At 45.4% G+C, this 18,575-nt stretch overlaps 6 protein-coding genes across 6 annotated transcripts; 4 read left to right on the top strand and 2 right to left on the bottom strand.

The window, feature by feature from the left end:
- Window positions 1-97: 97 nt before the first annotated feature.
- On the bottom strand, window positions 98-1,334 carry AA0111_g7123 (hypothetical protein; the record flags this gene model as incomplete). Its single annotated transcript, XM_028653423.1, has 2 exons — window positions 98-781; window positions 837-1,334. The coding sequence occupies 2 exons, from the start codon at window positions 1,332-1,334 to the stop codon at window positions 98-100; spliced, it is 1,182 nt and encodes a 393-aa protein (XP_028505308.1).
- Window positions 1,335-5,202: 3,868 nt separating this feature from the next.
- On the top strand, window positions 5,203-6,022 carry AA0111_g7124 (hypothetical protein; the record flags this gene model as incomplete). The annotated part of the gene is made up of 2 exons (XM_028653424.1): window positions 5,203-5,554; window positions 5,601-6,022. The coding sequence occupies 2 exons, from the start codon at window positions 5,203-5,205 to the stop codon at window positions 6,020-6,022; spliced, it is 774 nt and encodes a 257-aa protein (XP_028505309.1).
- A 551-nt stretch (window positions 6,023-6,573) lies between these two features.
- Window positions 6,574-6,975, bottom strand: AA0111_g7125 (hypothetical protein; the record flags this gene model as incomplete). The annotated part of the gene is made up of 2 exons (XM_028653425.1): window positions 6,574-6,635; window positions 6,693-6,975. 2 exons carry the CDS (start codon window positions 6,973-6,975, stop codon window positions 6,574-6,576), a joined length of 345 nt encoding a protein of 114 aa, XP_028505310.1.
- A 1,704-nt stretch (window positions 6,976-8,679) lies between these two features.
- On the top strand, window positions 8,680-8,976 carry AA0111_g7126 (hypothetical protein; the record flags this gene model as incomplete). Its single annotated transcript, XM_028653426.1, has 1 exon — window positions 8,680-8,976. One exon carries the CDS (start codon window positions 8,680-8,682, stop codon window positions 8,974-8,976), a length of 297 nt encoding a protein of 98 aa, XP_028505311.1.
- Window positions 8,977-10,350: 1,374 nt separating this feature from the next.
- On the top strand, window positions 10,351-11,049 carry AA0111_g7127 (hypothetical protein; the record flags this gene model as incomplete). Its single annotated transcript, XM_028653427.1, has 1 exon — window positions 10,351-11,049. One exon carries the CDS (start codon window positions 10,351-10,353, stop codon window positions 11,047-11,049), a length of 699 nt encoding a protein of 232 aa, XP_028505532.1.
- A 1,527-nt stretch (window positions 11,050-12,576) lies between these two features.
- Window positions 12,577-13,269, top strand: AA0111_g7128 (hypothetical protein; the record flags this gene model as incomplete). Its single annotated transcript, XM_028653428.1, has 1 exon — window positions 12,577-13,269. One exon carries the CDS (start codon window positions 12,577-12,579, stop codon window positions 13,267-13,269), a length of 693 nt encoding a protein of 230 aa, XP_028505312.1.
- Window positions 13,270-18,575: the final 5,306 nt, after the last annotated feature.

Raw genomic sequence — 18,575 nt, forward strand, 5'->3', positions numbered from 1 at the left:
GATAACAGCTGGAGAGATAAGACATGCTTTTTTTTTTCTCTTCTCTTCTTTTCTTCTCTTCTCTTCTCTTCTTTTCTTCTCTTCCAAGTTCAAGCAATTATGAACAGTACTTCTGGCCCATGCTAGGTTCGATGATGCCCATGTCGATGAAGTTAAGATAATTCCAATAGTCGGCCTGTACGCCTTGACCCGCGACCGAAACATTGCCAAAGTACTTTGCTGTCCAGTACGCATTCCCTTGTGTGTACTTGTTGTACGCGTAGAGCCCGGTATTCAAATTTTTAGCGCGATTCGCATACCTGTTGTCCGACAATGTCTGGATGGCCCACTCGCCCACAAAGACAGGAAATTTGCCATCGCCAGCAAGTGTCTTGGCATCTGCGCAGATGCTAGTGGTGACGTTGTCCGAATCGCTCGGGCGGCCAAAGTAGTAGTTGTGCACATCGAACACAATGTTTGTGCTTGCAGCAAAGTTTCCAGACCAGAATGGCTCGCCTTTGAAACTGCCCTGGAACATGATTGGGATCTTTGGGTTCACGGCTTTGGTATGCTTGACCACGGCGTTGATGTATTTCTGGACCCAGGCAGCACCATTATCTGACAAAGCTGCCGGGGTGCCGAATTTGGAAAAGTCAGGGTTGTCGGCTGGTTCGTTGATGGGTGCGAGTGTGTATGACTGCGGGCTTCCGGACTTTTGGATGAACTTCAGGACTTGGTCGACTGCTTGGAGGGAGAGGTCGAGGTTGGTTTGGTTGTTGAACCAATCCCATTTGCCAACGCGCTAGATGGAATTAGCAAACGTGTATGGCAAGCACTGCGTTTGTGGAAGGGTTTACCTCGCCAATGTCCAGACCATTGATACCACCCGGAAGACCATGGATATCGAGGACGATATGCATGCCATACTTCTTAATGGCGTGCGAAGCGATTTTCTTGATGTACGATTGCTGGTTTCCAGAATGGTACTGCGCACCGGGAACCTTGATCCACGCTGCGTAGGTGGTCGGAATGCGAAGAAGGTTCACTCCGCCCGAGGCAAGCTTATCAATGTCATCGCGAGTGATGTACGTCGCATAGCGCTCCTCAAAGACCGATGCGCACCTGTCGCCCAGTTTGGCACAGCAATTCCACTCATCGGCGGTACCGTTGCAATATGTGCCCCAGAAATATGGATCGATGGTGGCTTCCTGGCAAAGCCATCCACCGAGATTAACTCCATTGGCTCTGAATTTTCTCCAATTGACATAGTCGTCGCGGTGCGATGTAGTGGGGGTTGCTAGGACATTGGAAGAGAATGCAAGAAAGGATGCGCCTAGGGCTGTGAACGCGAACATGTTCGTTGATCTGAGACGTGTCCGCATACGATGAATGAATATTTCATAGTTGATGGTGTATGAGTATATATACTTGTCACAATGAAGTGCATTTCATCATTCAAATTGTTTACGGGTTAGCATGTACGGATTTTACATCTTGATATTGTGGGGGAAAAACATGGGGAAGATGTGGAGCCGGTAGGGCTATATACAAAAAGGCATCAATCTGCCCCGCAAACTGGTCTAGTGTTCTCAAATGAGTTAAACCGAAGCCACCCATTTCTTACATGCACGTGCCGCAGTCCCTGACAAGGCTAGTTCAATCGGTGAAATTCATGCCGAACTTCTGTCCCGAGTTTCGGTTGTAGATTATGGACCGACACACGCCTCTTGACAGCCCGCGGTGGCCGGAATGAGAGGCGAGGAAAGGGCCAGCATCTCGTCAAGGGAATGTTGCCATGTGTAATGAACATGTTGACCACGTGCGTTTATTTGAGTATCTGGCCTTCTCTGTGATGATGATTTCTACGCGATAGAGCAGGTTTGAAACAGCCGTCCGCCGACACCCCAACAGGATACTAAGACAACGAACAGCAGCAGCCAACTCCTCGATGGATGCGCACAGGTGCTCTTTAGCAACTGCGGCAGTATTTTCTGCTTTCTCTTCCATTTCGATGTTCTGTTAGGCATGGACCATTACATTGCTGTGATCGAACCCGATGCGCATCTCTTGCACCCGCTCGACGATCTGCAGCGCAAGACGCACAGCTACAGCACAGCCGACATGGATACACTACGCGCCCACACTTACACTGCATGAAGATTCAAGACAAGGCTTGGACAGGAGAGAAGAAATTGCTGTTAAATATCGCGATAATAGCTTCTTAGGGTAGCTCTACAGCCTTATCTCTATTATCGCAGCTTTATGTTAGGGTGGGTCGGATGCCAGCATGGGTCAGATAGTGCGCTAACACTGTAGCGATTGGCCTGCGACACACTGTATGTCGAACACGTATGAGAATCATTTATATTGGCTGAGCCTTTGTCTGATCAGAGCTCACCGGTCTCTAACGCCACCACTACCCCTCAACAGCATATTCACCAATCTGCGCTCAGGATACACTGTTGCCTAGATGTCAATAAGGCGTGGTATATATTGACTCGCTGCATGTACATGAGACTCTAGTATCAGGGCACTTTCTGAAGCCCATATCTTCAAGATGTTTGATCAGCAACACGACCTCTGAAAGCTGCCCTAGGTATATACAGCACCAATCATCCTCCACATTGAAGTTCGAGATCCAACTTTTGTATCTTGGAAGCGACCACCATGGAGACCTCGGCTTACACCCCATCTTTGTTGGGTCAACATCTGGGAGGGTAATCTACTCAATTCACTTCTGTTTACAAAACTTCATCGTTACGAATTCTACTTCTTCCTACTTCCGCAAGCACGCAATACATCGTCGTACAAGTCATGCAGAGGATACTACATTGCTACTGACAGTTTCTGCAAGGGCGGGTTTTCAATATTCAGACAGTCTGTGTGACCAGCAACTACGGCTACTCGATCTTCACTTCGGCCATGGCGATGAGATCATCTGCCTCGGTATGCGTACGTACAGGATCGACGACCATCCGCCGTACATCGCATTATCCTACAGTTGGGGAGACCCACACAAAACTGTGCCTGTCCTATGTAATGGGAGAGTCATCGCTGTTACTCGAAATCTCAAAGAAGCTTTGTGGCAATTTCGAGAGGATCGCAAACGATTGGTTAGAGCAATGCCTGATGGCCAGCGTCTGAACTTCTGGGTTGATGCCATCTGTATCAATCAGACAAACAATGAGGAGAAGAGTTTCCAAGTTGGTTTGATGGCAGACATCTATCAGCGGGCTCATCATGTCTTTGCTTGGTTGGGACCAGCAAACAAGAGCAGCGACTTAGCGATCCGTTGCATCAACACTATCGGAAAGATGGCAGAAGATTGTCGAATGGGAAATGCATTCGAAAAATGCCTCAAAATCTGGCAGGAAATGGATTGTGTGCGCGGAGGGAGTCAGCGGCTGGCCTCGGTCGACATTGGCTTTCGAGACATAAATGGATCCCTATTCACAGTATCTAGAAAGGCCTTTCAAGACTTATTCGATGTTTTTAGCGGCCGGAGCAGTCAGATCAATTTGCTCCCAATTGCCGAGTTGAAAGACTTCTTTACCAGATCCTGGTGGTCACGAGTGTGGGTCTTACAAGAGGTTACTCTTTCAAGGGACACACATTTGATCTGCGGAGCGCAAACAGTCTCAAGGTACCGCTGCGATGCTTTCATACACATGTATGCTGCACTGTGGACCATCATGGTCACTAGGTTTCGGAGAGATCAAGGATCTTTGCACCGGTATCAGCACGACATTGTCATGCATCTATTCCATCACCGTCCAACCATCATGCTTTCCATGCCAAGAATCCATCATGGAGGCAGATTCTCATTGGCAGCGCTCCTTCGTGCGACGTGCGTCGGCAGCATAAACCTGGATAGACATGGACCTCATGATCTCGTATCAACAAAACCAGAGGACAAAATATTCGCGCTGCTAGGTCTAGCTGCAGATCGGAAAGAGTTGGAACGTCTAGGCGTTGTCCCAAACTATGATGTTCCCTACGAACAAACATATGCGACTACGATGGCAGCATTACTACGACAGGGTCATATATCCCTGCTGTCAATGTGTCAAGCCTCAAGATCGCCGGATCTCCCATCTTGGGTTCCGGACTGGTCTGAATCTGTGACTGATATGTTGCAGGATATACATGACGACCATGTAACTCCATATCCAGAGTTCAATTGTTCAGGACATCGGACACATCAAGATTCAATCAAAATATACAAGGATATTGGGCCACTGAAGCGCATATCAATGAAGGCTTGTTTATACGATAATATCTATCAGGTCGGTCGGTTCGCCAATCGGACTAACAGTAGAGAGGTACCGCTTCCGCAGACTTATTCATGGCCGGTAGAATGGCTACTCGAAATTTTGCGCCTAAGTTATTGTAGGAAGAAAGATTACAAGGGATTCCACAACCGATTACGCGCCAGCGGACGGAATTCAATCGGGGACGTCGGATTCGACCATGATGGGAAGTTTGAACGCGTAGGGAATGTTCGATTCGGTGATGCTGTTATCCTTCTACGAGATGGACTCCATCTAATCAAAAATCCGCGCTTCGGACGCGAGGCTCAGCAATTCATAAGAATTCAGGCACGAAACAGTAAATTCAGGAGGGGGATTGCGAACGAAGTCCCGCTAGCATCGGAGATCATAGGAAAGAGCTTGGGACGGCTTCCTTTCGTCACTCAGAATGGCCATCTCGGCCTGAGTTCTGAACTTATAATGCAGGGTGATAAGATTGCAGTTATTGCAGGAAGCCAGGTTCCGTTTGTACTTAGACCGCGGGACGAGGGCCAATTCAGCGTGGTCAGCGAAGCCTACGTGGACGGCATCATGGATGGTGAGATCGGGGAAACCTCAAAGTACGGTGATGTCACCTTGGTATGAGTTTTCCATCTACGTACAAGCAACCAGAAAGCTATTTAGTGCTGGGATGAGTCTTGTAGTCCAATTCTTCACTGGCATTTCTGCGAGTTTAGCAAACGCGAGAACCGCTTGAGCCGTATTGGCTATCAACCTCGCTTATCCTGGTTCTTCCCCTCCTGCACGTCGTAGCCACATGACTTGGCGGGTGTCACAGCTGTCACCCACCTTCATCTTCCTCTTCATCCACGACGACAAGAGCGCAAACATACTGTGCAACATTTTTGTTGGTGTTTTAACACACCGAGCGAATCTTATCGCGAAAGAACATGGAGATGATGGTCTCGCCATCATGTGCGCACACCACCGAACGCTGGAAACCCTTGAGATGTCTGCAGCGCAAGGATGCCACATATGTCAAGCATTTTGGTTGCAGGTGTCCGAGATTGAACAAGACGCTTTGCGAGCTGCTGAGACGAAACGACTCTTAGCCACCCCTAGCCGACCGCCGGAAAAGCCAGAACCCGATAACCTGCAAGAGTACTTCGGATGGCTAACTTTTACCCTGCTTCTCAAAGAGCCATGGGGCTCGGTGGTGGATTATGTCTTGATGCTAAAGTTCAGTGGCGAGGGAATCGATTGGAAGAGTGTTAGCCCTAAGGATACTCTTGCGCTTGGACTTCACACTTTCCAGATATGCCACAGTACGTAATTCACGCTCCACTTCTGAAAGTAACTAAATCATAGAAGATCCTGATTGTCAACCTACTCAAGCAGTCAAATCATACAGCACAGATTCAGACGAATCCTGGGCTACTGCAATGACATGGTTCGACCAATGTGTTAAAACACATGTAAAATGCAACCCGAAGCGCGACCGTCCGGCCTGGTACCCAACAAGGCTACTGGGTCTTGGATCAGGTCAAAATGGTAACCAAACCGTGCGACTGATTCAAACAGCCGATGAAGCGATGAGTGGTCCGTACGTGACATTGAGCCACTGCTGGGGGAAATCTCAGTTCATCCAATTGAACAAGAACACTTCCGCGAGTGCGCGCTCTGGCGTTTCCATCGAAGTCATGCCCAAGACCTTCAAAGAAGCTATTCTCACCACGAAACGATTCGGTACCAGGTACATTTGGATTGACAGCACGTGTATACAGCAGGTATGACAGCATATGGGCGAAGACTGTTCAAGACGGTGGCTGACAGAACACAACGAAAAGGACGATCGATCTGACTGGTTTCATGAAGCAGGTAATCGTACCCATCTCCTCCAGGTTTTCCAAAAGACGCAATAATACGGCATGACATAGCGCTCATGCATAAAGTATACTGGAAGTTGACCGCAGCATAGGATGGAGGATTGATTGGTCGCTGGATGATTCACGTGACTATGCAATGTATCCTGGGCTTACACATCAAGGAATGATAGACCTTATAGCGTAAGTCTTCTATTCTAAGAATGTCTATTTTTGTGACCTGTTGTAAAGTTCGTTGTGTTGGGGCGTGTCTGTGTTGTACTGTCACGCAGTATGTCTCGTTACGCAGTGACCGACGTTACATTGTGTGTTGCATCTAACTGCAAACGCGGCAGGACTACATGATTTACATGCGTGTGCTATCATTTTCAGCACAGAAGTGATCTCTTTAGCTTTCCCGACAGATTTGATTTATACGGGCACCTCATGTGGTCCTGACCTAGCCGTTGATGCCACACTACTTAGCCCTCAAGGTAGTTGTGGTTGCAGCAGACAAAATCTCTTCCACCTGGACAAACGGGATCTGTACGCACATCAGAGACCGCATCATACCTAGAGTTGCCAGAATCAAATGACTTACCGGAGTTGACGGACCGGCAACCTTCTCTCCACAGACACTGAGTGCCAGAGCCATGGCCCGGGCAGTCACGGACGACACACGCCATGATGTTTGTGGGGTCCGAAGGGCAAGGCCAATTACCAGGAGTTCCGGTGTAGGGGTTACCGCCCCATCTATTGCGGCATACGTTATAATCGAGGCAAATGCAGTCATCGCCCCAGTTGTTTGAACAACGGCCACCAACGACCGCTAGGGTCGGAGCTGCGCCCAACAGGAATGCAAGGGTAGCACTAATGAGCTTCATATTAGAAGTGAATTGATAAATTGATCTGCTTTGAAATAAATTCTGCGCATCAGTCAGGGAGCTCTCGGTGTTTATATAGGCGCAGCATCGATTGGTACTACCATATCAGCTCTGCACTGTCCGTTAACAGCCTACGCTGTCACTGAATGCAGGTTCACCCTGTATCAGACACTAATTAGTCATAGTTGCTTCTATTTCACTTCAATCAGGTTTCAGTCGAGGCTTCCCTGGTTTGCTATCATCGGAGATCTCTTTAGCTGAAGTTTCCTGTTCATCAGCTGAGGCTATTTTGCCTTGTACGACGAATACGACGTCAGGACAAGCCTTGCAAGGGTTTACTGACAGCTAGAGAAGATGAGATGGTCTCACAAGCTTGCAACAAAGCGAACAAAGGAGCAGAGTGAGGCACTCCGACGCTTCTATCTTGCCAGGATGGCGCAACAATATAAGGCGGAGCAGATTGTTGCGTTGGACACGAGCGCCTGCAATGAGCGTATGGGCTACCACAAGTATGGCTGGTCTCCAATCGGGGAGCCGGTGGAGCTATTATACAGCTTCAGGCGATCAGAACGGTGGTCGCTGCTGTCAGTTATGATGATAGATGACTAAATAAGCTATAGGATCTTTTAAGGCGCGATTACAGCTGAGATCCTAGAATACGTCTTAGAGTTTCAAGTGCTGCCGTTATGCAATCCTCACCCAGGGCCAGCCTCAGTAATAGTGCTTGATAACGCCTCCAGCCATCAATCAGAGCGTGTACGGGAGCTTTGTCAAAGTACTGGAGTACTCCTTGAGTATCTGACGCCATACTCACCAGATTTCAACCTCATCGAGAACAGTGTGTCCAACAACCAAGTAACTTACTTGGTTGACATCAGGGCGCTAGAGCACCACAGTGGGCCAGACTAAACTAGTGGAAACCTCAAGCACCGACGTGCGATATCGGCCAATCGCCTCAAGACGATCTGCTTACGTAAAAGCAACCGGTTGAACCGGCTGGTCCAGAGGGTCCACATTTTCTTGGAGCCCTGGTGTCAACCAAGTAAGTTACTCGGTTGTTGGACACACTATAAGGGTATCCACCATCAGCTTGTATCTAGCTTTCATTGTCGCCCGAGACGTGGGCGTTGTTTACAGAAGCGTCTGACAGAAGTGGCTTCAAGTGACAGCAGATGTTCCGCTATATTTCCGCAGATCGTTGACATATCTGCCTTAGCTCTTTCCGCCAAGTAGGCCTAATGGAGAAAGTGGGCCCCTAGGAGATTTGGGTACCAAAAGTCCAAAACTGTCACACCACTATTTGGTAAAGTTTGTCGCAGCTCTCTTACTACCTACAACTCTTTCAATATGGAATAGACAAAGTGGCGTCTTTGGGGGCATGCGCTTGAGACTCAACATGACCCGAACAGCTGTCAGTGTGACGTTTCTGTACGTGTTTATTACATTAGGACGGGCTGAACTGAGATCAGCTGTACCTTTTGCAGCCGATGCAGACAACAAAGAGAGAAGAGCTGAGTTTAGAGGAGACAGAATCTCCGCGGCGAGTCCAATCTGGCACGCTGGAGACGTCTATATAAGACCTATGACCATTCGTTCCGAGACAACCATCAGAACAACGCAAACATTCATAGTTATCAAGCATCTTACTCATCATCATCATATCATTCCTCACAACTACCAAACTCATCTTCGTTCAACATCAAGATGAAGACGTTCATGATCTTTTCGATCCTTGCTATGGCTCTCGCTGTTTCGGCAGTGCCCCTCGACGAGCGCGACCCTACGGACACAGATCCAGCACCCGGAGGTGGATCGGGTAGAAGTGGAAAATGTAATGGTGGCCAGAAACAGGCGTGCTGCAACACCGGATTGCCCGATGTCTTGATCTGTAACATTCAAATCTTGGGCTCCACTTGGAACCAAGAGAAGTATTGCTGCTCGACCAGCGCTCCAGTCATAAGTATCCCTTTTACGCTTAGCCGTACACCATGGTCCTTCTGAGTCCTACTTATAATCTTTACCCTACTGCTCAGCGAGCTATTATTATCAGCCAATGCTAATTGCCATTGGTCACACGGCGCTGCTCTAGTCAACATTAATACAGCCAACTGTGTCAAGATCCTCTAATCTCAGTCCTGATCCCACATATGGCGTGGAGCTCTTAGGGAAGTAACGGCACTGCACGAACACGAAGGCAGTTCAGAAATTCCATCATCTGATTTCCATTTCGCTTTGGATTTCTACTACGCTCGCTTATGTTTATGGCGATTTAGTCTAGGGGATTGCTTTACACAGTGGTGTCTACGCTCCTTAAAGTTTCACTCATGTACTTGAACGACATAAGTAGCATGATTAGAAAAGCGATTAACGATCAAACACAGCTTCTATCTCAGCGCGTGACAGATGGAAGCTTCTTTCGGAAGTATCTGCAGCCGTGACGATCGTAAATGGCCTCTCCCGAATAATAATACGTGGTGATCAAAACTTGTTGAAATGTCAGAAAGCTAGTATTATCATTAGAAAACGTCACGGTTTGCGTTGTAGCTTAATCGTTCTTACTCTATCGTATCCGGTTAAGCACAGCAGGCCGTACCACCAGAGATTTCGGTCTTATTACAGACTCACCTGCATCCTATCTGGTCGCAGACTTAGCATGATAAAGGTTTCGAGCTTTTCTTTCTCTTACCACGTTTACTCTTCTGCCTGATAGGATCGTTGGTCGCAACTACCAGTTCACAGCGACGAACTCTACCTCGTACAACGAGTACCAAGAGAGCTCACGTTAACAGGTATTCACTATTCCGGAACACCATGCGACCGCCTATTCGAGAACCCAAAATGCATGGGATATTGTAAAAATGAGGCGATTGCGCCAGATAGGAGTGCATCATGTATTTTTTAGGACTTTGCTGCTTCGCAAATCATGGGCGAAAACCTTCCTGAGAAGCATTCTGCGTCGCCGATCTTGACGAATCTCGTACCCACATCCAGTGCGACATTCACAACTACTTCTTCTGGTCGCATAACATCCCCGGCTGTATCATCAATAAATGTGCTTGGGTTGTCCGAGAACGTCTTCTCGCACCACGCGTTTTGTGTTTTGGCCACTCACAGCTTCTCTGGGAATGCATTGAACATGATGCCTCTGAGTCGTACCCAAACGGATTACCTGCTTTTTTCCAGAAACAAGTCCTAGCCAACTTTAAGGCCCTGGACGCAGACACGTACATCAGGAAGATAGAAGCTCAAGGGCGCCAAGTCGATCGAGACACTGCCTGTTATGTGATCTGGAACAGGATCATCTCAGCGTACTCCGAAACACTCCTCACGGTAGCAACCGACAAACTGATCGCGCTGTCTGGTATTGCAAAGCAAATGAGGCCGACCGTCAACAACGATACATATGTTGCTGGTATGTGGAGAAAGCACCTCGAAAGTGCATTGCTTTGGCGAGTAAAAAATCACGAGAAGATTGATGGCTCGCGTTCATGTCGACCTACACCCTACCGAGCTCCAACCTGGTCATGGGCCTCAGTCGACGGCGTTGTGATCACGGAAGCTGTGAGAGTTAAAAGCGAATGGGCGATCGAGGTTGTCGACCACCACCTTGGAAACGCGACAAAGGATACCACGGGTCTTGTTACCGGTGGCTGGCTTGACTTGCAAGGTGCACTGAAACCATTAGGTCTTACACACGAAACACAAGATCGGTGGCGCATGTTAGTAAACAAGCGCATGTTGGTAAACAACGTGCTTGTTCGCCCGCAAGACGATAGTCTCCCAGACTGGAAGCGTATAGGTCCTCTTGTTCACCTCGACGTACCCGCCACAGATGACGCTTTTGTACACGACATAACCCAGCAGCGTCTCTTCTTTATGGTCGCTCGGATACTAGAGAGCGACAATGAGTACATCCCGATTTTGTTGCTACGTCTCTGCGATACTGACCGGAGGTTGTTCGAGCGCATTGGTATCGCAACTGGTGGTCCGAAAGGCGGAACAGAGATGCTACTAGCGGAGCTTGACGAAGAGACAAGAGCTTCTCTGCTAGGTCCACACCAGAACTCAATCTAGCTCGTAATACGTCAATGTCACGTCAAGATATCGGATCAGAAGGAATTTTCCACAGTGGTATACTATATGTCTCGGTTTCACCTGTTCCTTCCGCCGCTCTGATGATGTACGCTTATTTGGGTTGTTGGTGTCATGGTTTCGACTACGTGTCAAGAAAGTGGGTAGACAGGATGCCGGAGGAAATTGGCAACAGAGCACAAGTAAACTTCATCCTGCCGATCGGAGGCTGAGACAACAGTCGGTTGCCGAACTGGAGATTATCAAAAAGAAGGAGCAAACGGATGAGGACTCACCAATGGAAAACTTTGATATCAGGATGAAAAACTCCCACAACCAACGCGAGATGTCTCAGCATCTAGCCCACAGAGCATTAACCAAGTGCAGAATGTTGATCAAGCACCCGAACAGAAAGGTCAATACAAGTCCAACCCGGGCTGTCATTCGCGCTGGCACCCAGGGTCAATATCAAAAGGCTGCATGCTGCGGAACTATCGCATTGTGCACGCAACGCCTACGCGCTGTTCGTGGAATGACCTCGGATATGTGGCGGCAGAGCGGCACGGTGGGTGGCCTGAAGGTCGGTACCGACGGGAGGGTTGTAGGCGCCCACGCGGACGCAAGGTTACTTGAGCTTGACAAAGCTTGATTTCGTAGCGCTGATAGGTAGATGCACCCACCCCCTTGCTAGCGCTAGGCTTAGCACAATATCCATCTCCAGGCAGGAAGATAGCGTTGGCAGCAGGCGTAGGTGTCTTCCAACTTGGTTATGTCGTATCTGGTATCCGTAGGACGTCTTCTTCTTTAGCAACGGAGAGCGCACAGGCATGTATAGATGTCTTGAGGTTGCGCTCGTAGACACTCCTGCGTGGCTGCCTGGTGCGGGGTTTGTGGGCGGCAAGCAGAGAAAACGACTGTGCCGCAAAGCTGCGTCTGACTCAGGTCCACTCAAGGTCGGCTCTAACTGTTTCAGGAATGAAATTATCCTATCTTGGGGATTGGCTGCCAAGTCGATAGTCCATGCTTGTGTACATGCTAATACACCCGGTCGACCCCGCCTCTTCAAGGTATGGTTGTCCTTAAGCGATAGGTAAAGGGTCGGGTGAGCGAAGAGAAGGGTATGGGGGTTATGGAGGCTGCACAAAGATCGGACTGGACGTGCAGATTATTACAGAACCTGCACCTGGTGTAGATGTAGGAATAGACGATAACAGATGGTACAGCGTGAGCAAGTTTGTAGGCTTTGTCTTGATGGTAAGCTTGAAAGGGAGAATTACAAGGCGGCATAGGCCGACCCTAAGCTGAAGGATCGTGACGAGTGGGTACCCCATTCCTTCTCGGCGTACCTCTTCTTTAGGCTGCCAGGGGGCTGTCGAATAGACTAGTAAGGCTTGAGAGATAAGGGTACCGAAGGTCTTTGTTAACATATGAGACTTCGCTTCATTCACTCCGCTCACAACATCATTCAACAATAAGACCGCGCACACTTCCACCCACTATCCTAAGTAACTGCTTGCAAAAATCAGCGACATGTCTGAAGCACCCGAAGACATTGTCGAACACGCCTATAATCACATTGCGCAATGGTATCTGGAATGGGTTGAAAGCGACATGTCACCACGCCAAAGATACACAAAGAAACTCCTGGACAGATTACCGCCCTCACCATCCGTTCTAGAGCTTGGCTGCGGCCCTGGTGTGCCGGTATTGAATATGCTGGTCGATCGTGGAGCCCACGTCACAGCAAACGACATCTCTGCCAAGCAGATTGAAATGGCTAAAGCTCGTTGCCCGCATGTAAAGTTTGTCACTGGTAACATGGCCACACTTACGTTCGAAGCTGAGAGCTTCCACGGCGCGCTCAGCTTCTACACCCTGTTCCACCTCCCTCGCTCCCAACTTAAGGATTTGCTCGCCAAGATCTATAAATGGATCAAACCTGGAGGTCTCTTCGTTTTCAATCTTGCAGGCATTGACGAAGAAGAAATACATGGCGAGATGATGGGTTATGGGATGTTTTGGAGCAGCTATGGAATGCAAGAGAATCGCGAAATTTTGGAAGATATAGGCTTTGAATTGTTAGAGGTTGAGAAGGTGAAGGCAGGTGATGGCAAGCTGGAAGAACATGAGCCAGATTACGAGTCTGAGTTTGTTTGGGTGATGGCGCGAAAGCCGGATGCTAACAAAGGAGATATATCAGAGTACTGGAGTCAACGTGTGTGATAAGCAGGGGCCACACCCTACCAAATTTGCTCATTTCACTGCGTGTTCAATCAAGCACGTTACTAGTATACAGCGATTCATTGTATCCAAGTACAAGAACAAGCGTTCAACAAGTTTGAATTCTATCATCAACCGATAGCCGTGCTCGAACATCGTACTTTGATCCAGCGCGCGTCGAAGCAGTCATGTTATTGTGAAAACTGCAGACAGTTCTTTGTTATCTTACTTTTCTTAGTAGAGCAACGAAGTGGTTTGGTAAAGAGTTCCTACCTACGAGACCATGCACCGCAAATGTATGTGTTTGTTTGAGACAGACTAGATCGAAGTTATGTTAGCTGCGTGCAGATATACAGCGTTTTTAGTGCTGGCAAGGTGACAAAAAAGCGCCACCACACTATAAGCAGGATACTGGTTGAACTTCGACTAATTCACCACATCTTCTACTGGGCATATCTAGTCTAGTCCTACCTCCTCATGGCCCCTCCATTTCGATCCGAAGAGATAGAATGGAATGCACAACAGCATACCCATCGAGACAAACATGAACATGATCATATACACCTGGATCCATCCGCTCGATGCAATCTAATCTACAGCAGTATAAAGAAACAAAAAGGCAACTAGATTTTTGAAGACATTGATTGCGACCAGAGCCTCGGAGGCGTTCCTAGTGAAGCACTCCACAACGTAGGTGATCGCAATGTTGGGCGCGAAGATCGTTCCGAAAGACACTGCAAGGGTCAGCGAAATCAAAAAGATGCCAGAGAGACTCACCCATGCCGAAACCGAATGCGATTGCAACCCAGTGCAGCTTGTGAGAGCATGAAAATGCAATCACGATGCACCCTACCGGAGCTATAGGGCACCCGGGAAGCATAGAAATCAGCCGCTGCTCTGGATACACGACACCTAACTAATATGAGGCGACGAATCCGGGGTGATTTGTGCCGAACTAGGCTTAGCGTTAGGGTTTCCGCCCGCATCTAGTAAAAATATCACCTCTAATTTGCAAATTTTAACACCTCTAATTTATTACGACACAAGACTCTATAAGACTTAACTTCTATATAAAACTTTATTATACTAACGTTTTAAGTCTATATATAGAGTTTTAGCTACTAGTAAGCACGTTTGTATTAAAAGTTAGAGTTAAAGTTATGTCACGGGGTTAGTAGGCAGGGAAGGTAGGTGCACGTGATTAGTATATTCACTACGATATCGCTAACAGTACAGAGTTAGGCTAAGACAAAGACGTAGCTTAAGGAGCGTACGACAGAGCGCGTTCGCGCAGGAATTTTAGCGATCGCGCAGCTGCTCGCTTAGCAGCTTAGCGCGCTCTAATAGGCTATCTAGGTTAGCGCCGTAATAGTACTCTCCTTCTTAGGCGGAGCTCTAACAACGCGATTAACAGAGCTTGTTTAGGTAATAGCGGTAGAAGTTCTTAATAATCTCTTAGGCGTTCCTAACGTAGTTAGCTAGTACTTTAGTAAGCTTGTTGTATCTAACCTACTTTACTATATACTTTAGTTAGGGCTAGCCTCTACAGCCGCGGCGGTCTTAGCAAGAGTCTAAGATATCCTTAACTTCTTACTCCTTAACTCTCTTAACTTCAACAGGAAGGGGCAAGTCTTGTCGCTGCCTAAGCAGGAGGTTAGTCGCAGCTAGTGTAATAGGCTAAAGCCTAGTTAGCGAATCTTTAATAATATCTTAGTTACGTGCATAAGTGCACAGTTCGCAGTTAACGCGTTTAAACAACGCTTAGACTAAACTCCTAAACCTTAGACTAAAGGATAATCTAAGCTGCTACTAATTAACTTTTAAGACAAAGTAGCCTATAGTTCTCTTCTCTATTAAATACAACTTTAGTATACCTATGCGATAGCTCTCTAAGCGTAGCCCCTTATATTTTGTATTTAATCTTAATTAACAGAGCCTTGCTTTAAGACTCTATTAACGCAACGCGCGTTAAGCTTTTTAACCGCCTCTTCTGTTACGTGCGAGTAGGTTAATCTGCTACACAAGATTAGTGTTGTACAAAAGCACAAAAGGCCTTTAGATAACAACTAAGTATAAGCTATTACAAAATTGCTAGCTTAGGACTGCAGCTTCGTAAGACGCTTAGTTAACGCGCTACTAGCCTTGCGTAACGTCTAGCAGTAAACGCGTATAGTACAGCTAGTAGATCTTAGTTGCGCGCAAAGTATTATTTAGTAAAAGCTCTACGCAATACTTTAACAGTACAAAAGTGTAAGTCTTGCTATTTGCAAAAGACCTTTATAAGAAAGTAAGTAATTGCAGTTAAAGCTTTATTAGTCCTCTAAAGTTTGAGGAACAGGCAACAACTTTGCGCAACAGCTAAATTGCAGCTAAGAAGTAAGCTGTTATTAGAAGTCTTATTAGTCCTCTATTAAACAGAGCATAGGCCGCGATACTAAGTTAAAGTACTAACTAGTACAAGATCGCAAGCGTAAAGTTAAAAGAACTACTAAAAGTCGCGACTACAATAGCAATTAAAAGCTATTTAGATAAGCCTTACTTTTAAGAGCAAGCTATAGAAGCCTTATACAGTAATAAGCTACAAAAGCCTTACTAGTCTTTACTATAGAAGAGTAGGCTATAACGCAGAAGCTTATAAGAAGCTTAGCTACTAGACTAAAGCAATTAAAAGAGAGAATACTAATTAAGAAGCCTTGCACAAGAAGCAGGTACATATAGAAATAAGCTCTCTAATAAAGAATTAGAACATAGAGGACAACTTACCTAACCTTAACGCAGACAAGCTGTTAGCCTACGCGTTAGCTAAACACCTCGCTAGAGTACTAGATAACAAGATATAGCAGAGTATTGTTTAAATACTTAAAAACAACAGCTAGAAAGAAGCTGCGATAGCGCTAATAATTAACAAGATCGCAAAGCAAACTAAAGGCGTAGCAGAGATAAAAAGATTACTTAGAAGCCTACTAAAAGCTGCTTAAAATGCAATAGCAGCAATAATAGCTGCCTTAACTTAACTTACACAAATAATAGTTCTAATAACCTCTTAGCTAGAAGCGCTAGAGCAACAAAGTGCTTAATAAACTCTACCTACGCAGACGCCTAAGAGCTATCTAAATCTTATTAAAGCGCCTACCCTATTAGTAGAGTCTTAAGCGCTTATAACTCGCAAGAGTAAACTACTTAACCTAGAACGCTTTAATAGAACTTATAAGAAGTATATAAGCTAGAAGTATAAGTGTAAAAGTAAGCTTAAGTGCAACTTAGCGCTCTACCTAAACAAGAACACTAAGAAGCGATACGTGCTTAGTTATACTACTAGTAGAGTAAACTAAGTCTTTTTGCTTTAGCTAGTAGCAAATAGAGACTAGTTAGTTAGTAAGCTGTAGAAGCACCTTAATTAGAGATTCTAAGACGTACATTAAGTAGATTGTGTAATAGATAAGTTACGTTACCTTAAGTAAGGAAAGCGCTTTGTACGCAACTATGCTGCAGAGTTTAACTAGCTTAGAATACAATTAAGTTTATAGGCTAACGCGCGTATAATTAGAGAAATATTTAGCAAGAGCCTAAACGTTAAGCTTTAGAAGTTCTTAGTAAATACTCCTAAGGATTGTACCTTTAAAGAGCAAGCAAACAAAGCTATTAAGATCTCTAATTAGCTATATTGCATCTAACTTATAAGCAAAAACTAAAAAGGTGCAAGAGTTAATAAGAGCTAAAGCCTAATAGCCTCTTAGTCTAAGGACGCATTAGAAGAGATAGACTAGGAACTAACAAGAGTTAGCAAAGTAAGTGCAAAAAATAAGAGACTAAACAGCAATTAGATTAAGTGCTACTCTTGCAGCAATAAAGAGCACATAGCTAGAAACTGTAATAAAGGCGCAAAGGCAAAGAGCGTTAAAGTAAGTAAAGTAGCTTAGCGTAAATCTCTGTCTGCTTATAAGTACTATATAGAAGTATTAGATAGCAACAACTTAGAAGACTTAAGAAAAGAGTAGCTCTAGACTATAGTCTTAGTTTAGAGCTTCTAAAGATAGATTAGCAGATAAGTAGCAAATAGAACTAGTTTTAGCACTAATACATAAACACTTTACCTCTTACAGCACACCTAATCGTAAACTCTATTTACAACGCTACTGCGTTAATAGATAGTAGGTGTTTGTGCTACGCACTAGTTAGCAAGAAGTTTGCACGCTAAAGCTACTTTAAGCGCTTTGCGATTACCTCTTAAATAATTAAAAGAATTAATAAGAAGTTGTTAAGAATTAAGGAAGTCTCTTAATTTAAGTTTAATATACACAGCTACTAAGAGGTCGCCTATATATACGTAATTAATAATATAGACAAAGACGTTGTCCTAAGAAAAAAGTAGATAGACTATTAAAACGTAACTATTGCTTTAGCGAAGAGGAGCTTATTTATTTACTTAAAAGGCATTTAAGTAAAGTACAACAAAAGCGTTATAAGCTAGAACGTTGCTAGCTAAGTAAGTACAGCTACGTTCGCAAGTCTCTTAAAGAGATCTAAGGACCTAGAGAATAGAGTACGCGTATTTACTGCTTCTATTATAGATATTAACAAGGCGTTAGCGCTAAAGAAAGTAATAGACGTAAGATTGCTGTTGCTAAAGCACTATTAGAACTACTATAAGCTCTTTAATCTAAAGGAGGTAGCAAAGCTTCTCTTATATAGAGGACCTAAAGTAGATTACTAAATTAAGTTTAAGCTAAAGAACAGTTAGCAGCTACAGCCGCTATAGGGTCTACTATATAGTATATTAAGAGGCGAGCTTTTAGTGCTTAAAAAGGAGCTTACCTCTCTGCTTAAAAAAGAGTTTATACGCGTAAGCAGCTCCTTAGATTTAGCACTAGTTTTATTCGCAAAGAAGCTAAGAGGAGAGTTACAACTGTGTATTAACTACTAAGCGTTAAACGCAATAACTAAAAAAGATAAGTACCTATTACTACTTATCTAAGAAACGCTTAACAATCTAAGTAAGGCTAAATAGTTTACTAAGCTAAACGTAATCGCAGCTTTTTATAAGATCTATATAGCTAAAAGCGACAAGTAGAAGATAGCTTTCTAAACGCGTTTTAGCCTCTTTAAATAGCTAGTTACTTTATTTAGCATAGCTAACTCCCTAAGTACCTTTTAGTAGTACATTAACTAGACGTTAAGAGAGTACTTTAACAATTTCTACTTAGCCTACCTTAACAACGTGCTAATCTACACTAATAGTAGTCTAAAGCAACACTAAGACTACGTTTAAAAAGTGCTTAGCAAGCTACAAGATATAAGCCTATATATAG

Source organism: Alternaria arborescens (assembly GCF_004154835.1).
Source record: "Alternaria arborescens strain FERA 675 chromosome Unknown contig_15, whole genome shotgun sequence".
Taxonomy (NCBI): domain Eukaryota; kingdom Fungi; phylum Ascomycota; class Dothideomycetes; order Pleosporales; family Pleosporaceae; genus Alternaria; species Alternaria arborescens.